The sequence below is a fragment of the Natator depressus genome, chromosome 23 (assembly GCF_965152275.1).
Source record: "Natator depressus isolate rNatDep1 chromosome 23, rNatDep2.hap1, whole genome shotgun sequence".
NCBI lineage: Eukaryota > Metazoa > Chordata > Testudines > Cheloniidae > Natator > Natator depressus.
Genome location: NC_134256.1, coordinates 19043547 through 19057457, shown reverse-complemented (window position 1 = coordinate 19057457; position 13911 = coordinate 19043547). Strand labels below are relative to the sequence as shown.

The window sequence follows — 13911 nt, the reverse complement described above, 5'->3', positions numbered from 1 at the left end:
GAGGGGACTAAAATGAAAATGGGGGACACTGAGGTTGAGGGGGCTGGAGCTGCGGAGGGATGTGGAGGGGGGGCAGTGAGAGGGGAGGCTTCTGGGGGAAGAAGTGGCAGCTCAGGGAGTACTGGGGGGGTGCTGCTCCCCCCTCGCTCCTCACATACCCCGCAATCCTACTCCCTGCTCCCCCAGCTCTGACCTTCTTGGGGGAGCCTGTCTGCTGATGTGCTTTAACTAACTATGAGTCTCTTTTCCCTGCTAGCCTAGGACTTCAGTGCCCTGTCTGGTTTGAGCCAGACCCGCCAGGCTGCTACAAACATAGACCCAGGGTCTGAACCACACCCCCAAAGCTGCAGGCTTTAATTGAAAACCACTCAGCAAGTATTCCTGTCTCCAGCACCCAGACATCTAGCTCCCAATGGGATCCAAACCCCAAATGAACCTGTTTTACTCTTATACAGGGTAAACTCATAAATTGCCCACCATCTATAACACTGATAGAGAGATACGCACAGCTCTTTCCTCCCCCAGGTAGTAATCACTTACTCTGGGTCAATTAATACACAAAAGTGATTTTATCAAGTATAAAAAGTCGGATTTAAGTGGTTTCAAGTAATAACAGACAGAACAAAGTAAGTTACCAAGCAAAATAAAACAAAACACGCAAGTCAAAGCCTAATACATTTCAGGAACTGAATAAAGGCAAATCTCACCCTCAGAGATGTTCCAATAAGTTTCTTTCCCAGACTTGACTCCTTCCTAGTCTGGGCCCAATCCTTTCCCTGGTACAGTCCTTGTTAATTCCAGCAGATATCTTAGGTGAAAAGCAGGGGATTCAACATGACTGAGACCCACTTTGCTCTGTTCCTTTAATAGCTTTGGCAGAAGGCAGGAATCCTTTGTCTCCTTCAAAATGGAAAAGCATCTGGTTAAAGATGGATTTTAGTTCAGGTGACATGATCACATATCCTGTGAGACTTCATTACCCGCTTGCTGGCACACAGGTATACAGGAAGTCTTACACGTAAACTGAGCCATTTACAACCAATTGTCCTGGTGAATGGGAGCCATCAAGATTCCAAACCATCATTAATGCCCCACACTTTGCATAATTACAAGAGGACCTCGGAGTTATATTTCATATTCCTAGTTTCAGATACAAGAATGATACATTCCTACAAATAGGATGACCACACTCAGTAGATTATAAGCTTTGTATTGATACCTGACAAGAAAACTTTTGCATAAAGCGTATTCCAGTTACCTCATATCCACACATATACAAATATTGTTATAAAAATAGGGAGTGCAATGTCACACCGACCTCGTTTCCTCCCGGGTTAGGGGCTCAGCCAGGGGAGAGGCGATGGCGTCAGGGTCCCTCTCTCCGGCCGCTCTGCTCAGGACGTCTCCGCAGATCAGGGCCCAGACAGTCTGGGGGGAACAGGAGACGGGGGCTGGCAGCCAGGAGGGTGAAGCGAGTCTCTTTCTTTAACGCCCCCAAAGGGTGGTGGGTGGCACAGCCTGTCCCCGCAATATTTAATCTACCAATGAGGTCTCGTTTCCAACACCCCAATTTTGGGTCATGCATTTTTGCTCCCACCCTTCTCCCGTGTCCCAGGCAGGCTCCAGCCCGGCCCGTGGGGTCTGTCCAGCGACCGCTCGGGTTGGACAAATCCCGTCTTTCTGTCTCGCCAATGTTTCCCCCAACGTTCATTCGTCCAGGTTCTCGTGACGCTGCCGGAACTTCTCACTCATCTTCATTGGCTGTGACATTTGGGGACATTTGGAGGCTCAGGTATCACAGCCGCCCCCTGTGGTGGAGAGATTTGGGGGGCAGGGGAGCAGGGAGCTCTGGGGGGATTGTACAATAGAAATACAGGGAGGGGGAGTTCTAGGGAGAAAGAGGGGACAGAAAAGGGTGTGGGGGACCCCGCTATAGAAAGAGGAGGGGGACAGACACTGGGGGTGCAGTAAGTGCCGTTATTCCAGCGCCAGGGCCAGACGCAGCTTCCCCACACACAGGAGGACGGGGGCTCTGTCTAGGGATGCTGGGGGGAATGGGATTTTTGGGATGGGGGAAGAGGCCCAGCTCAGGGCTGGGCGATGAGCCCTGGTGGTACTGGGGGATTTAACTACCCAGCCACCGGTTGGGAAAGCGCTAGGGCCAAACGCGCCCCGCCCAGTGAGGTCCTGGATGGACGGGGGATGACAGCAGGTGTCTGAGAAGGAGGCCATAACTGGGGGTGGGCAGTTTAGACTCGATGGGGACCCCCAGGCAGGAGCTGGCTGCAAAGCAGCAGGCGGGTGGGGTGACCGTGGCTGTGAAATGCCGGGTGCCCAGCCCCAAGGAAAGGGAACGGGCAGAGCGGGCGGTGCTGGGAATCCAGACGGGAAGGGGCTAGTTATCGAGTGCCCAGCCCCCCAGTGCTCTGGGCTCCCTGCAGATGCAGGTGGTGCCTTCACCATGCTAAGCCCTGCTTCGTCCCTGCTCCCCACTGGCAGCCCTGGGCAGAACCAGCCTGGCTGGGCCAGCGAGTGGGACCCCATCACCCTCCAGGGGCTGCTCCGTAGGGAGTCCAATGTGCTCAGCCCAGGGGCAACTCCTCTAGCTGGTACTGCAGGGGCTCATGCTCATGGTGTGACGGGTTCAGTCAGAGAGACACCCTTCGGACTGCCACCTGACGTGCTGAGATTACCTCTGAGCCCTTTTCCACTGCCACCTTGAGACTCCAGAACCCTGCCTTGTTCAGACAGACACACTAGTCTGCTGCAAACACAGACCCAGGTCTGCTCCACGCCCCAAAGCGGGAGGCTTTAACCAAACCCCACTCAGCAGGTCACCTATCTCCAGCACACAGACACCCAGCGCCCAATGGGATCCAAACCTCAAATAAACCCATTTTACTCTGTAAAAAGCTTAAACAGGGTAAACTCATAAATTATCCGCCCTCTATAACACGGATAGAGAGATATGCACAGCTGTTTGCTCCCCCAGGTATTAATCACTTACTCTGGGTTCATTAATAAACAAAAGTGATATTATTAGGTATTAAAAGTAGGATTTAAGTCGTTTCAAGTAATAACAGTAAGTTACCAAGCAAAATAAAACAAAACACGCAAGTCTAATCCTAATGCATTAAGAAACTGAATACAGGTAAATCTCCCCCTTAGAGATGTTCCAAGAAGCTTCTTTCCCAGACTAGACTCCTTCCTAGTCTGGACCCAATCTTTTCCCCTGGTACACTCCTTGTTAGTTTTAGCTCAGGTGGTAACTAGGCCATTCCTCATATCTGGCAGCCACCTCTGTTCTGTTCCACCCCCTTTTTAGCTTTGGCCAAAGGCGGGACTCCTTTATCTCTCTCTGGGTTCCCACCCCTCCTTCTAAATGGAAAAGCTCCAGGCTTAAGATAGATTCCAGTATCAGGTGACATGGTCACATGTCCCTGTGAGACCTCCTTCTTCATTACCCACAGGCTGGTCCCCACGTCCACAAGAAGGTTTGCAGGTAAATAAACCATCTACAGTCAATTGTCACACACGGCATCGGGGGGTCAATCCTGGGGAGCTGCTGTCAGGTCGGGAGCTGTTTTCGGGGGGGGGGGGTACTCTCTGAGGCGGGGTATTTGGAAGCATGGTGGTTTGTGCTGGCATCTCATTCCCCCGAGGGGAAGCGGCTCGTCCCCCGGGGAGATTCTTTTCCCAGCATGGCCGGATCTAGACTCCTGGGGGCACAGAGAGACGGCGGGTTAGAGGGGCCCGTGTCACCCTGGGCCCAGGCCCTGGGGGGAGCAAGGGGCTCAGAAGGGGGGATCACCTCACCTAGGGCATCTCCCTCAGGCGGCTGTAATAGGCTTCGGCCAGGATCAGCCCCAGGACGAGCAGGACCACAGCGCCCAGCGCCAGGCGGGCGATGTTGGCGTTGGTGAAATCAGGGCACCCTGGGGGAGCTGATGAGGGGGGAAGGGAAGAGTCACTTGGTAGCTCGGATGGGGACATCGGCCGCTCTCGGATTGGAGCCCCCAACACCCCATCCAGCAGGACCAGCCCAGCCCCCCTCTGGGGGTTTCCCAGGCGCCGCGGCTTTCCCAGGCGCCTCCCTGGGGCTGGACCCGCAAGGGAAGGCCACGTCCTGCTGCCCCAGGGGCTCTAAGCCTCAGTTTCCCTGGTGAAGGGGGCTCCCAGGTGGACGAACTGCCCCCGAGACACCCGGCACCCCAGGACCAGGCCAGGGGATAGGAACAATCATAGTCTCAGGGTCTTAGCCCCCCACAACAGGGAACCACCCCAGCTCCCTGTCCCCATAGGACTCCTCTGTCCCTCCCCGTGATGTCTCAGCCCCACCCACCCCTGGGCATCATGACCTGTTTCCACAGTAAGTACCCACCGCCCCAGACCCAAACTCCTCTATGGCTCCCAAGAACGGGAGCAATGCAGGGGAACATCCCCCTGGGAAAAGCCCCCTTCTCTGCAGCTCCCCCTGGGGGAAGGGATCCCCCCTCCCTCTGCCCTGAACTTCCAGTGGCTCCTGCTCACCCCTGGCTGTGGAACCCCCAAGTGACTCCGTCCCGGCTGCCAGGCCAGATGTCCCCTCTGCTGGGCACAGGGCTCAGAGCAGATCCTGGTTCTGAGCGTCCCATCAGTGCAAAGCCCCGGAGGATCCAGCTGGGTGTGGGGCTGGGTGGGGGGACAGAGCTTCCCCAGTCTTGGGCCCAAGGTGGGCGGGGGCACAAACTAGCAAATGGGTTGCGGGGCCGCAGTGTGGGGACGGAATGGGGCGGGACCGGGGAAGGGGCAGAAAGGGGTGGGGCTGTGGGTGGGGCCGCAGGCCGAGGAGGCGGGACAGGAGAGGGAGGGCAGGTGAAAAGGTGGGGAGAGACTCCCCCTTGCTCTGGCCCAGGGCCCCAGGAAACCTAAATCCAACTCTGCCTGTGACTCAGCATCGATCGTTACTGTCAGTCCCGGGGAGGGGGGTTTGTGGCTGGGGACAGAGCTGGCTGGGCAGCCCCTGGGCCCTGATTCCTCTGTGCATCCCCAGTGCGGGGGCAGCCGGGGGAGCATCCCCTGGGAAAGGCCCCTGCTCTGCAGCTCCCCCTGGGAGCAGGGATCCCCCCTCCCTCAGCTGTGACCCTCCAGGAGCTGCTGCTGCCCCTGCCTGGGGAACCCCCCAGTGACACTGTCCCCGCTCCCTGTCCACAGGAGTCCCAGGGCTCTGGGCAAAGCCTGGCTCTGAGCATCCCATCTGGGTGCCGACCTTCTGAGGGTCCGGCTGGGAGCGGGGACGTGGAGCCGGGCCCCTCACCTGCTACCACCAGCTGCACGGGGTCGCTGGGGTCCGAGGAGACGAAGGGCTCTGATCGGGGCCGGTAGCTGCAGCTGTAGTTCCCTCCATCCTGCCGGCCCACGCTGGGGATGTGGAACTCGGCCCCGTCCCCAGCAGGGTCCATGTGTCCTGGCGGGTTCAGGTCTCCAGCCTTGTGCAGGAAGAACCTCACGTCCCGGCGCTGCCCCCGACACCGGATGGTGACGTCTGCCCCTGCGGCGGTGACCCCAGTGGGGCTCAGAGAGATGGAGGGTCTGGGTAAGCTGGGATCTGCGCATAGGAGACAGGCTGTGAGAGCCAGACCCGGGCACCCACCCAGCCCTGGCCTCCAGCTGCAGAAGAGAAGAGTGAGGGGGGATTTGATAGCAGCCTTCAACTCTCTGAAGGGGGGCTCCAAAGAGGATGGAGCTGGGCTGTTCTCAGTGGGGGCAGATGACAGAACAAGGAGCGATGGTCTCAGGTTGCAGTGGGGAGGTCTCGTTTCGATATTAGGAAACACTATTGTGACGGTGCCCCCATAAGGCTTTATGAAAATATACTTGTCAATGTATATATGTGTGACGAAGTGGGACTGTTCTTCATGTTTCCTCTGAATTGTGTGGGGGTGCCTCAGTTTCCCCTAGGCAGTTCTTAAGTATCTAGGGGGTGGGATAAGGGTGTATGATCGTTGCAGAGCCCTAGAGGGCAGGTGTGTGCAGGGGTCTGGACACAGAGAATGGCCGACACCCTGTTTCCTGGCAACTGATGGCCTGGCCCTTCCCCTCCGCAAGTTGAGAGCTAAAGGGTTGGAGAACAAAGGAATCAGGTGCCCTCCTGGCCCCGGAAAGGGACAAAGCCCAGAGGAGGAGGGGCCTGAGAGAGTTTCAGTTTGGGGCTGGCTGGAGACATGGAGTGAAGGGCAGACGTGGTTGTCTGGCTCACTGCCCCCCAAGATGGACCCAGCTGAGGGGTCCTGTTCTCTGCACCTACAAGCTCTGTGTTAGACCATGTTCCTGTCGTCTAATAAACCTGTTTTACTGGCTGGCTGAGAGTCACGTCTGATTGCGAAGTTGGGGTGCAGGACCCTCTGACTTCCCCAGAACCCCACCTGGGCAGACTCGCTGTGGGAAGCGCATGGAGGGGCAGAAGATGCTGAATGCTCCGAGGTCAGACCCAGGAAAGTGGAAGCTGTGTGAGCTGTGTGCCCTGAAGACAGGCTGCTCACAGGAAGGCGACTGCCCCAGAGTCCTGTCTGGCTTCATGGGGAGCAGTTCCAGAGCATCCTCTGCCCCTCCGTGCGCTTCCCACAGCGAACATATCTCTGTCAAGGTTATGACCTACTGAATCTATTCATCCTATTTGTATGCATGTGTCATTATCGTATTCGAAGTTATGAGTATTGGCTGCGTACTTGTTTGATTCTGAGTAGGTTTTAGTGAAGCAGTTGGTCAGCTTCCTGAGAAAGGACTATTCTCAGTAAGTGCCCAATCAAGAAGCCCTTAAGCCAACAATGAACTTGGAGATGCCAGTCCACATCTGGGCTTTCCCAGGAATGTGGCGTGGCTGGTAAGGAACTCAGTCATGCGTGGACATGTGACTTGCCCAGGTGACTCCAAAACTCCATTTTGTAGCTTGACTTTGCATAGGAGAGAGGAGGGGGTCTCCACCCACAAGAGAAAGTCTATTTAAGCTCGTGGGAGACCTCTCCATTTTGTCTTCAGCTGGCTAAAGAGAGAGCCTCTCCACCCCCAAAGATACCTGAAAGAAACTGGAACAAAGGACAGTAACTACAGGGGATGTGAGTGATAGCTGGACCCAGACTAGAAGGAGATTTGTCTGTAAAAGGAAGCTTACTGGAACTGGTGAGGTTTTTATCTGTATTCAGTTTGATTAGACATAGACATGCGTGTTTTATTTTACTTTGCTTGGTAATTCACTTTGTTCTGTCTGTTACTACTTGGAACCACTTAAATCCTACTTTCTTTATTTATTAAAATCACTTTTTACTTATTAATTAACCCGGAGTATGTATTAATATCTGGTGGGCGGGGGGGAGCAGACAGCTGTGCATATCTCTCGATAAGTGTTATAGAGAATCATAGAATATCAGGGTTGGAAGGGACCTCAGGAAGTCATCTAATCCAACCCCCTGCTCAAAGCAGGACCGATCCCCGACTAAATCATCCCAGCCAGGGCTTTGTCAAGCCTGACCTTAAAAACTTCTTGGGAAGGAGATTCCACCACCTCCCTCGGTAACGCATTCCAGTGTTTCACCACCCTCCTTGTGAAAAAGTTTTTCCTAATATCCAACCTAAATCTCCCCCACTGCAACTTGAGACCATTACTCCTTGTTCTGTCATCAGCTACCACTGAGAACAGTCTCGAGCCATCCTCTTTGGAACCCCCTTTCAGGTAGTTGAAAGCAGCTATCAAATCCCCCCTCATTCTTCTCTTCTGCAGACTAAACATCCCCAGTTCCCTCAGCCTCTCCTCCTAAGTCATGTGTTCCAGTCCCTAATAATTTTTGTTGCCCTCCGCTGGACTCTTTCCAATTTTTCCACATCCTTCTTGTAGTGTGGGGCCCAAAACTGGACACAGTACTCCAGATGAGGCCTCACCAATGTCGATTAGAGGGGAACGATCACGTCCCTCGATCTGCTGGCAATGCCCCTACTTATACATCCCAAAATGTCATTGGCCTTCTTGGCAACAAGGGCACACGGTTGACTCATATCCAGCTTCTCGTCCACTGTAACCCCTAGGTCCTTTTCTGCAGAACTGCTGCCAAGCCATTCGGTCCGTAGTCTGTAGCGGTGCATTGGATTCTTCCGTCCTAAGTGCAGGACTCTGCACTTGTCCTGTTGAACCTCATCAGATTTCTTTTGGCCCAATCCTCCAATTTGTCTAGGGCCCTCTGTATCCTATCCCTGCCCTCCAGCGTATCTACCACTCCTCCCAGTTTAGTGTCATCTGCAAACTTGCTGAGGGTGCAATCCATACCATCCTCCAGATCATTTATGAAGATATTGAACAAAACCGGCCACAGGACCGACCCCTGGGGCACTCCACTTGATACCGGCTGCCAACTAGACATGGAGCCATTGGTCACTACCCGTTGAACCCGACAATCTAGCCAGCTTTCTATCCACCTTATAGTCCATTCATCCAGCCCATACTTCTTTAACTTGCTGGCAAGAATACTGTGGGAGACCGTGTCAAAAGCTTTGCTAAAGACAAGGAACAACACGTACACTGCTTTCCCTTCATCCACAGAGCCAGTTATCTCATCATAGAAGGCGATTAGATGAGTCAGGCATTTAGAGGGCAAACAATTTATGAGTTTACCCTGTATAAGCTTTATACAGAGTAAAACAAACTTATTTGGGGTTTAGACCTGATTGGGAGTTGGGCATCTGAGTGTTTAAGACAGGAGCACTTCTGTAAGCTGCTCTCACTTAAGCTTGTAGCTTGTGGGACGTGCTTCAGACCTGGGTCTGTGTTTCTGGCCGGCAAGCGCGTCTGGCACAGCAAGGCAGGATTCTGGAGTCCCAGGCTCGCAGCGAGGGCAGGGGCAGAAGTAGTCTTGGCACATCAGTTGGGAGCCTCAAGGCGGTTTCTGTGATCCAACCCGTAACAACTACTTCACTAGGAGGGTGGTGAAGCACTGGAATGGGTTCCCAAGGGAGGTCGTGGAATCTCCATCCCTAGAGGTTTTTAGGGTCCGGCTTGACAAAGCCCTGGCTGCGATGATTTAGTTGGCGTTGGTCCTGCTTTGAGCAGTTGGTTGGACAAGATGACCTCCTGAGGTCCCTTCCAACCCTAATCTTCGATGATTCCCCGTCTGGCCCTGGCATGGGCAGATCCAGGGGCCCCCTGGCAGAGATTCTCTCCCAGATTCCAGAGTCCCCCTGACCCAGAAACCTGGCCCTGTGACCTGGGCTCCCAGTCCCACACACATGGAGCCATGGCTGCCTAGTTCTTGGGGTCCTCATATGCCGTGTGGCCCCTGCCCTATTCACTGCATCCCCCCCTCCCCCGAGCACAGGGCGACTCAGAGGCTGCTCTCTGGAGCCTGGCACTATAGGGCCTGAGCCCCACACAGGAAGGAAGTCAGCCCCCTGGGAGGCAGCGAGGTATCTTTATCCCCATTCTGCAGGGGGAACCTGAGTCACAGTCAGATTAACTTTCCTTCATGAGCTCCCAGGGCAGGGACGGTCTCTTCACTGTGTGTTTATGCGGCGCCTGGCACAACGGGGTCCTCACCATGGCGGGGCCCTACATGCTCCCCCAACACAAGGGATCCAGCGCTATCGAGGCCAGTGTTTGCAGAGGTCCCCACTAACTGTGGGCATCTCGGTTTGTGGCGGTCGGTCTGAGATCCCCCAAGATTGAGGCCCCCCGACAAAGAAGGACACTTTTGAAAACCGTGATGTGCTCCCATCACACAGAGTCTGTGGCCGCGCCAGGAGAACAGAGGGGAGGGGATCACGGGATTAAATAGCGACTCACGGTTCCTACGCACAAGGGGCAGCGTTAAAGTCACCTCCCTGCCCCAAGTCCCCATGGACTGCGGCTCTTCCCTGGCTGGGGAACCCCCCAGTGACTCCGTCCCCGTTCCCTGGCTGGGCATCCCCACTGCTGGGTCATGCCTCAGGGCAGAGCCTGGCTCTGAGTGTCGCATTAGCACCTGTGAGGATCGGGCGGGGGTGGGGCTGGGAATGGGGACGCCGAGCCGGGCCCCTCACCTCTCACCGCCAGCTCCACGGGGTCACTGGGGGACGATGCGGGGGCTGACCCCGATCTGTTCTGATAGGAGCAGCTGTAGCTCCCGCCGTCCTCCCGGCTCACGTTGCTGATGTGAAACACAGCCTCCAACCCGTTCGAAGCCACAGGTGGGAAATGGCGTCCCTCTTTATTCAGCACGAACCGCATGCCCTGGCGCTGCCCCCGACACCAGACGGCCACGGCTCCCCCCAGGGAGACCCCCCAGCTGGGGCTCAGGGAGATGCTGGGTTTGGGGTAGCTGGGCTCTGCAGGGGGAAGCAGACAGGCCGTGAGACGCAGGCCCCGTCACCCAGTCCTGGGGCCCGTCCTCACCACGCGGCCTCAGTGGTGGGTCAGACCCGGCGGCCCTGGGGACGGGCTCCTGGATGCCTTTCCACAGGGGCCCAGAGTTTCCTCTGAGCCCTGGGCTAACAGCATGAGAGACGGAGCAACCCCAGACCCTGGGGGCCCAAAGCTCTGCTCCCAAGTGGGTGACAGACCAGTCTAATCTCTAGGGGTCCATTCACGCCCTGGCTTCTCTGCTGGGAGGGGGCTGGGAGCCAGGACTCCTGGGTTCTGTCCCTGGCTCTGGGAAGGGCTTGGGGTCTAGGCGGGAGAGCAGGAGGATGTGGGCCAGGACTCCGGGTTCTGTCCCTGGCTCTGGGAGGGGAGTGGGGTCTAGTGAGGAGAGCAGGAAGGATGGGGGCCAGGACTCCTGGGTTCTGTGCACATGTAACGGGACTGTTGTCCCCTTACTGACATTCACTCGGGGTGTTTTGGTTGCTAGCTACCAGCACCAAGGGGAAGGGTCAATGGGAATCCAGGACCCTGAGACCGACAGTCCCCAGGAACAATGGGGAGAGGCCAACGCTCCAGGTGAGCCTGATTGCCAGGGCCAGCGGGCTAGTCAGGAATCCAGGGGCTCCCGTCCTCTGGGTGAGCTGGAGTTGCCTGGGGCAGACAGAGGGGGGCCGAGCTAAGGAGAAAGCAGGGGCCCGAGCTGAGCTGGGAGCACCCAGAGCCGGGCCAGCCAGAGGGGCCAGAACAGCAGCCTGGGGAGGAGGTCCCTGCTGGGAGCAGAGTCAAAGCAGCAGCCCACAGAGCAGCCCTGTCCTGGGAGCGGAGCTGCAGCCACCGGAGCCCCAGACACGCTGGCTGTGACGTCCCCGGGCCACAGAGCGGGGTGACGGGTTTTCCTTTCACCTTCCCCATTTTTTTCCTTATTTTTCAAAATTGATTCTTGTGTAAGAAATTGTCTGTAATGATCAGGGGGTCAGGGAAGCATCCAGCGCAGAGAGAGCACCCGGGAGAGGGGACACCCTCGCCCCTTCCTGAAGTGACCACAACAAGGTTGGGGGTCGAGCCCCCCGGGAATCTGGGGCCCAGCCTTGCCGGGGTTACGAGGACTCTGCCACACGGGAGGGAGGAAGGGGAGCCCTCCAGGTCAGGCAGGCCACTGGGTAAAGGGAGGGGGAGCAAGGACTCAGATCCTTTCGCTAGCCAATCCCACCGGGGCGGGTATAAGCCAGGAAAGTTCCCCACAATAGCGGGACCATTCCCCCGCTTACACACAGCACCACCCCTGACCTGTAGGGGACTTTGCAAGTCTCTACTATCCACTGAGGTTTATAACCTTCAGCTCCGCCCGTCACCCCCTAACTGATGTGTTACCTGGGAAAGGCCCCCCTGCTCTGCAGCTCCCGCTGGGGGCAGGGATCCCCCCTCCCTCAGCCCTCAATGTCCAGTGGCTGCTTCTCCCCCGTGGCTGGGGAACCCCCCAGTGACTCTGTCCCCTCTGCTGGGCTCAGGGCAGAGCCTGGCTCTGAGCGTCCCATCAGTGCAGAGACCCACCTTTCCCCAGGCCTTGGGATCGTGGGGTGGGCGGCTGTGAGTTTGTATGAGCTGAAATAAATCCACATTCCCCCCACCCTCCGCAATCTTCCCAGCCTGGGGGGCAGGACACTGAACCAGTGGATGGTTCCCATCTGCTTTGTCAGACCCCGGGAGCCAAGGTTGGCTCCTTGTTACTCCCTGGTGGGGCGGGGCAGAGAAGAACTGGGACGGGTCTGAGCACCCAGGGGGAGTTTGTGTTGAGTTTTGGGTAAGGTTCAGGACTCAGATCCCCTCCCCCATCCTTGATGTTACTGTTCTCCCCCCAGACTGATACTCACCTCCCCATGCCCCGCTGTGACCAGCCAGCCAGCAGCCTGGAGAGGAGACGGCTCGTTAGTGACCAGATCCCAGAGCAACTGGATCCCTCACCCTGGTCTCATTTCCACCCGACCCCGCCATGGGCACACACCCTGGTCTCAGATCCACCCCTCCTTTTGCACACAACCTGGTCTCAGATCCCCTGTCCATGAGCACACGCCCTGGTCTCAGATCCACCCCTTCATGGGCACACACCCTGGTCTAAGATCCCCCTCCTTGGGCACACGCCCTGGTCTCAGATCCACCCCCCACATGGACACACGCCCTGGCTGTCTCCGATACTTACCAAGGAAGAGGATGGTGAGAGCAGACGCCATGATGGGGCAGTGGGGGGCCCCTCAGTGCTGCCACCAACACCCCAGTGCTGAGCTCCACTGAGCCTGAGGCCCGAGTGTGAGCAGAATGAGGAACTGCGCCGGGGGCTGCAGCCCCAGGAAGCCCGTGATGCGCTTGTCCCCTTTCTTCCCCTCAGGTGGTTTCTCTACAATCTCCAGCCCATATCTACCACGGTCAAAGCAAAGCCAGCTCCCTGCAACACCCAGCAAACCATATCCCCTCCTGCAGCTGCCTGGTCCCCCCTGCAACCCACATCACAACCCAGCCCCACATGGGAGCTGCCCAGTCCGGGGACCAGCTGGGAACAGGGGAATCTCAGGAGGTGTCAAGAGGTGTCCAGGCTGCCCTGAGCTTTTCCAACAGGCCCGTCTAGCCTCCCTGGAGCAGCAGCTCAGAGCAGAGGAGGGTTTCTACCCCCCCACACACAGTACCCCCCACAAAGAAACCCTCTCCCAAGGAGCGGGACAGAGATTCCTTCCTCACCCAGCTGGGCCCAGACCCGGCCCTGGAGCATGAGGGTGAAGGCAGCTGGCCAACCTCCTTCTCAGGTACCATCACTGCACACACCCTTCTTAGCTGAGTGATGTGGCACAGAGACACTACAGGGGGGTTTTAGCCGGGTGGGAATTGTGGTTTCTGGTCCCCGTGAGCAGGGGAGGGAGGGGTAAATGTAGATCCTGAGTAGATAAAGGAGCAGTGGATAAACCCAGGAAAGGGGAAGTCTGGCCAGAGCCGGCGCTCGCTTCCTGTTTCTTCTACTGCCAGTGAAATTCTGTGTAAACCTGATGCCCGGCACCCACCCAGTTATATACTCCGGCTCTGGGAGGGGAATGGGGTCCAGTGATTGGGGGGTGGGAGTGGCTGGGAGCCAGGACTCCTGGGTTCTCTTCTGGCTCTGGTTGGGGGGGTGGGGTCTAATGCTAAGAGAAAAGGACACAGATTTGAGCCAGCCCCCTAGAGGTGAAAGGCCCCGTGTCCCTTTCCGATCCCATACTGGGGGCAGTGGGTCTGCGCATCTCAGGGCCCAGGGCAGAGCTCACCTCAGGGTGCTGCAAAACGGACACGGGGGGTGAGGGCAAGATCATGGGGAAAGAGCTCAAGAGAAACTCCCCCCACACCCGCGGCAGATGGCCAAGCTCTGGCTCCCCAGCTTCTTTAGCCTTCACCCCCCACCCCCAACATTCACGCATTGGGACCCTCAGCCCCCTGGCCTATATCCCCTCCCCCATATATGTCCCACCATCCCATGTCCCCTCATGTCCCTGTCCCCCTCTTTCTGCCCCCTGCCCTATGTACCTGTGATG

General features: G+C 56.9%; 1 protein-coding gene across 1 annotated transcript; it reads right to left on the bottom strand.

Moving 5' to 3' along the window:
* Window positions 1-3816: 3816 nt before the first annotated feature.
* On the bottom strand, window positions 3817-12588 carry LOC141976875 (T-cell-interacting, activating receptor on myeloid cells protein 1-like). The gene is made up of 4 exons (XM_074938041.1): window positions 12558-12588; window positions 10042-10326; window positions 5297-5587; window positions 3817-3944 (listed from the first exon to the last, which is right to left on the bottom strand). Exons 1-4 carry the CDS (start codon window positions 12586-12588, stop codon window positions 3817-3819), a joined length of 735 nt encoding a protein of 244 aa, XP_074794142.1.
* Between the last annotated feature and the right edge of the window lie 1323 nt (window positions 12589-13911).

Bases quoted from the DNA above. Each gene is read 5' to 3' on its own strand.
- LOC141976875 (XM_074938041.1), bottom strand. From the start codon at position 12,588: ATGGCGTCTGCTCTCACCATCCTCTTCCTTG. The intron at 10,327-12,557 runs GTAAGTATCGGA...TTCCCCCTGCAG, and splicing joins TCTCACCATCCTCTTCCTTG to AGCCCAGCTACCCCAAACCC. The intron at 5,588-10,041 runs GTGAGGGGCCCG...TCCTATGCGCAG, and splicing joins CGTGGAGCTGGCGGTGAGAG to ATCCCAGCTTACCCAGACCC.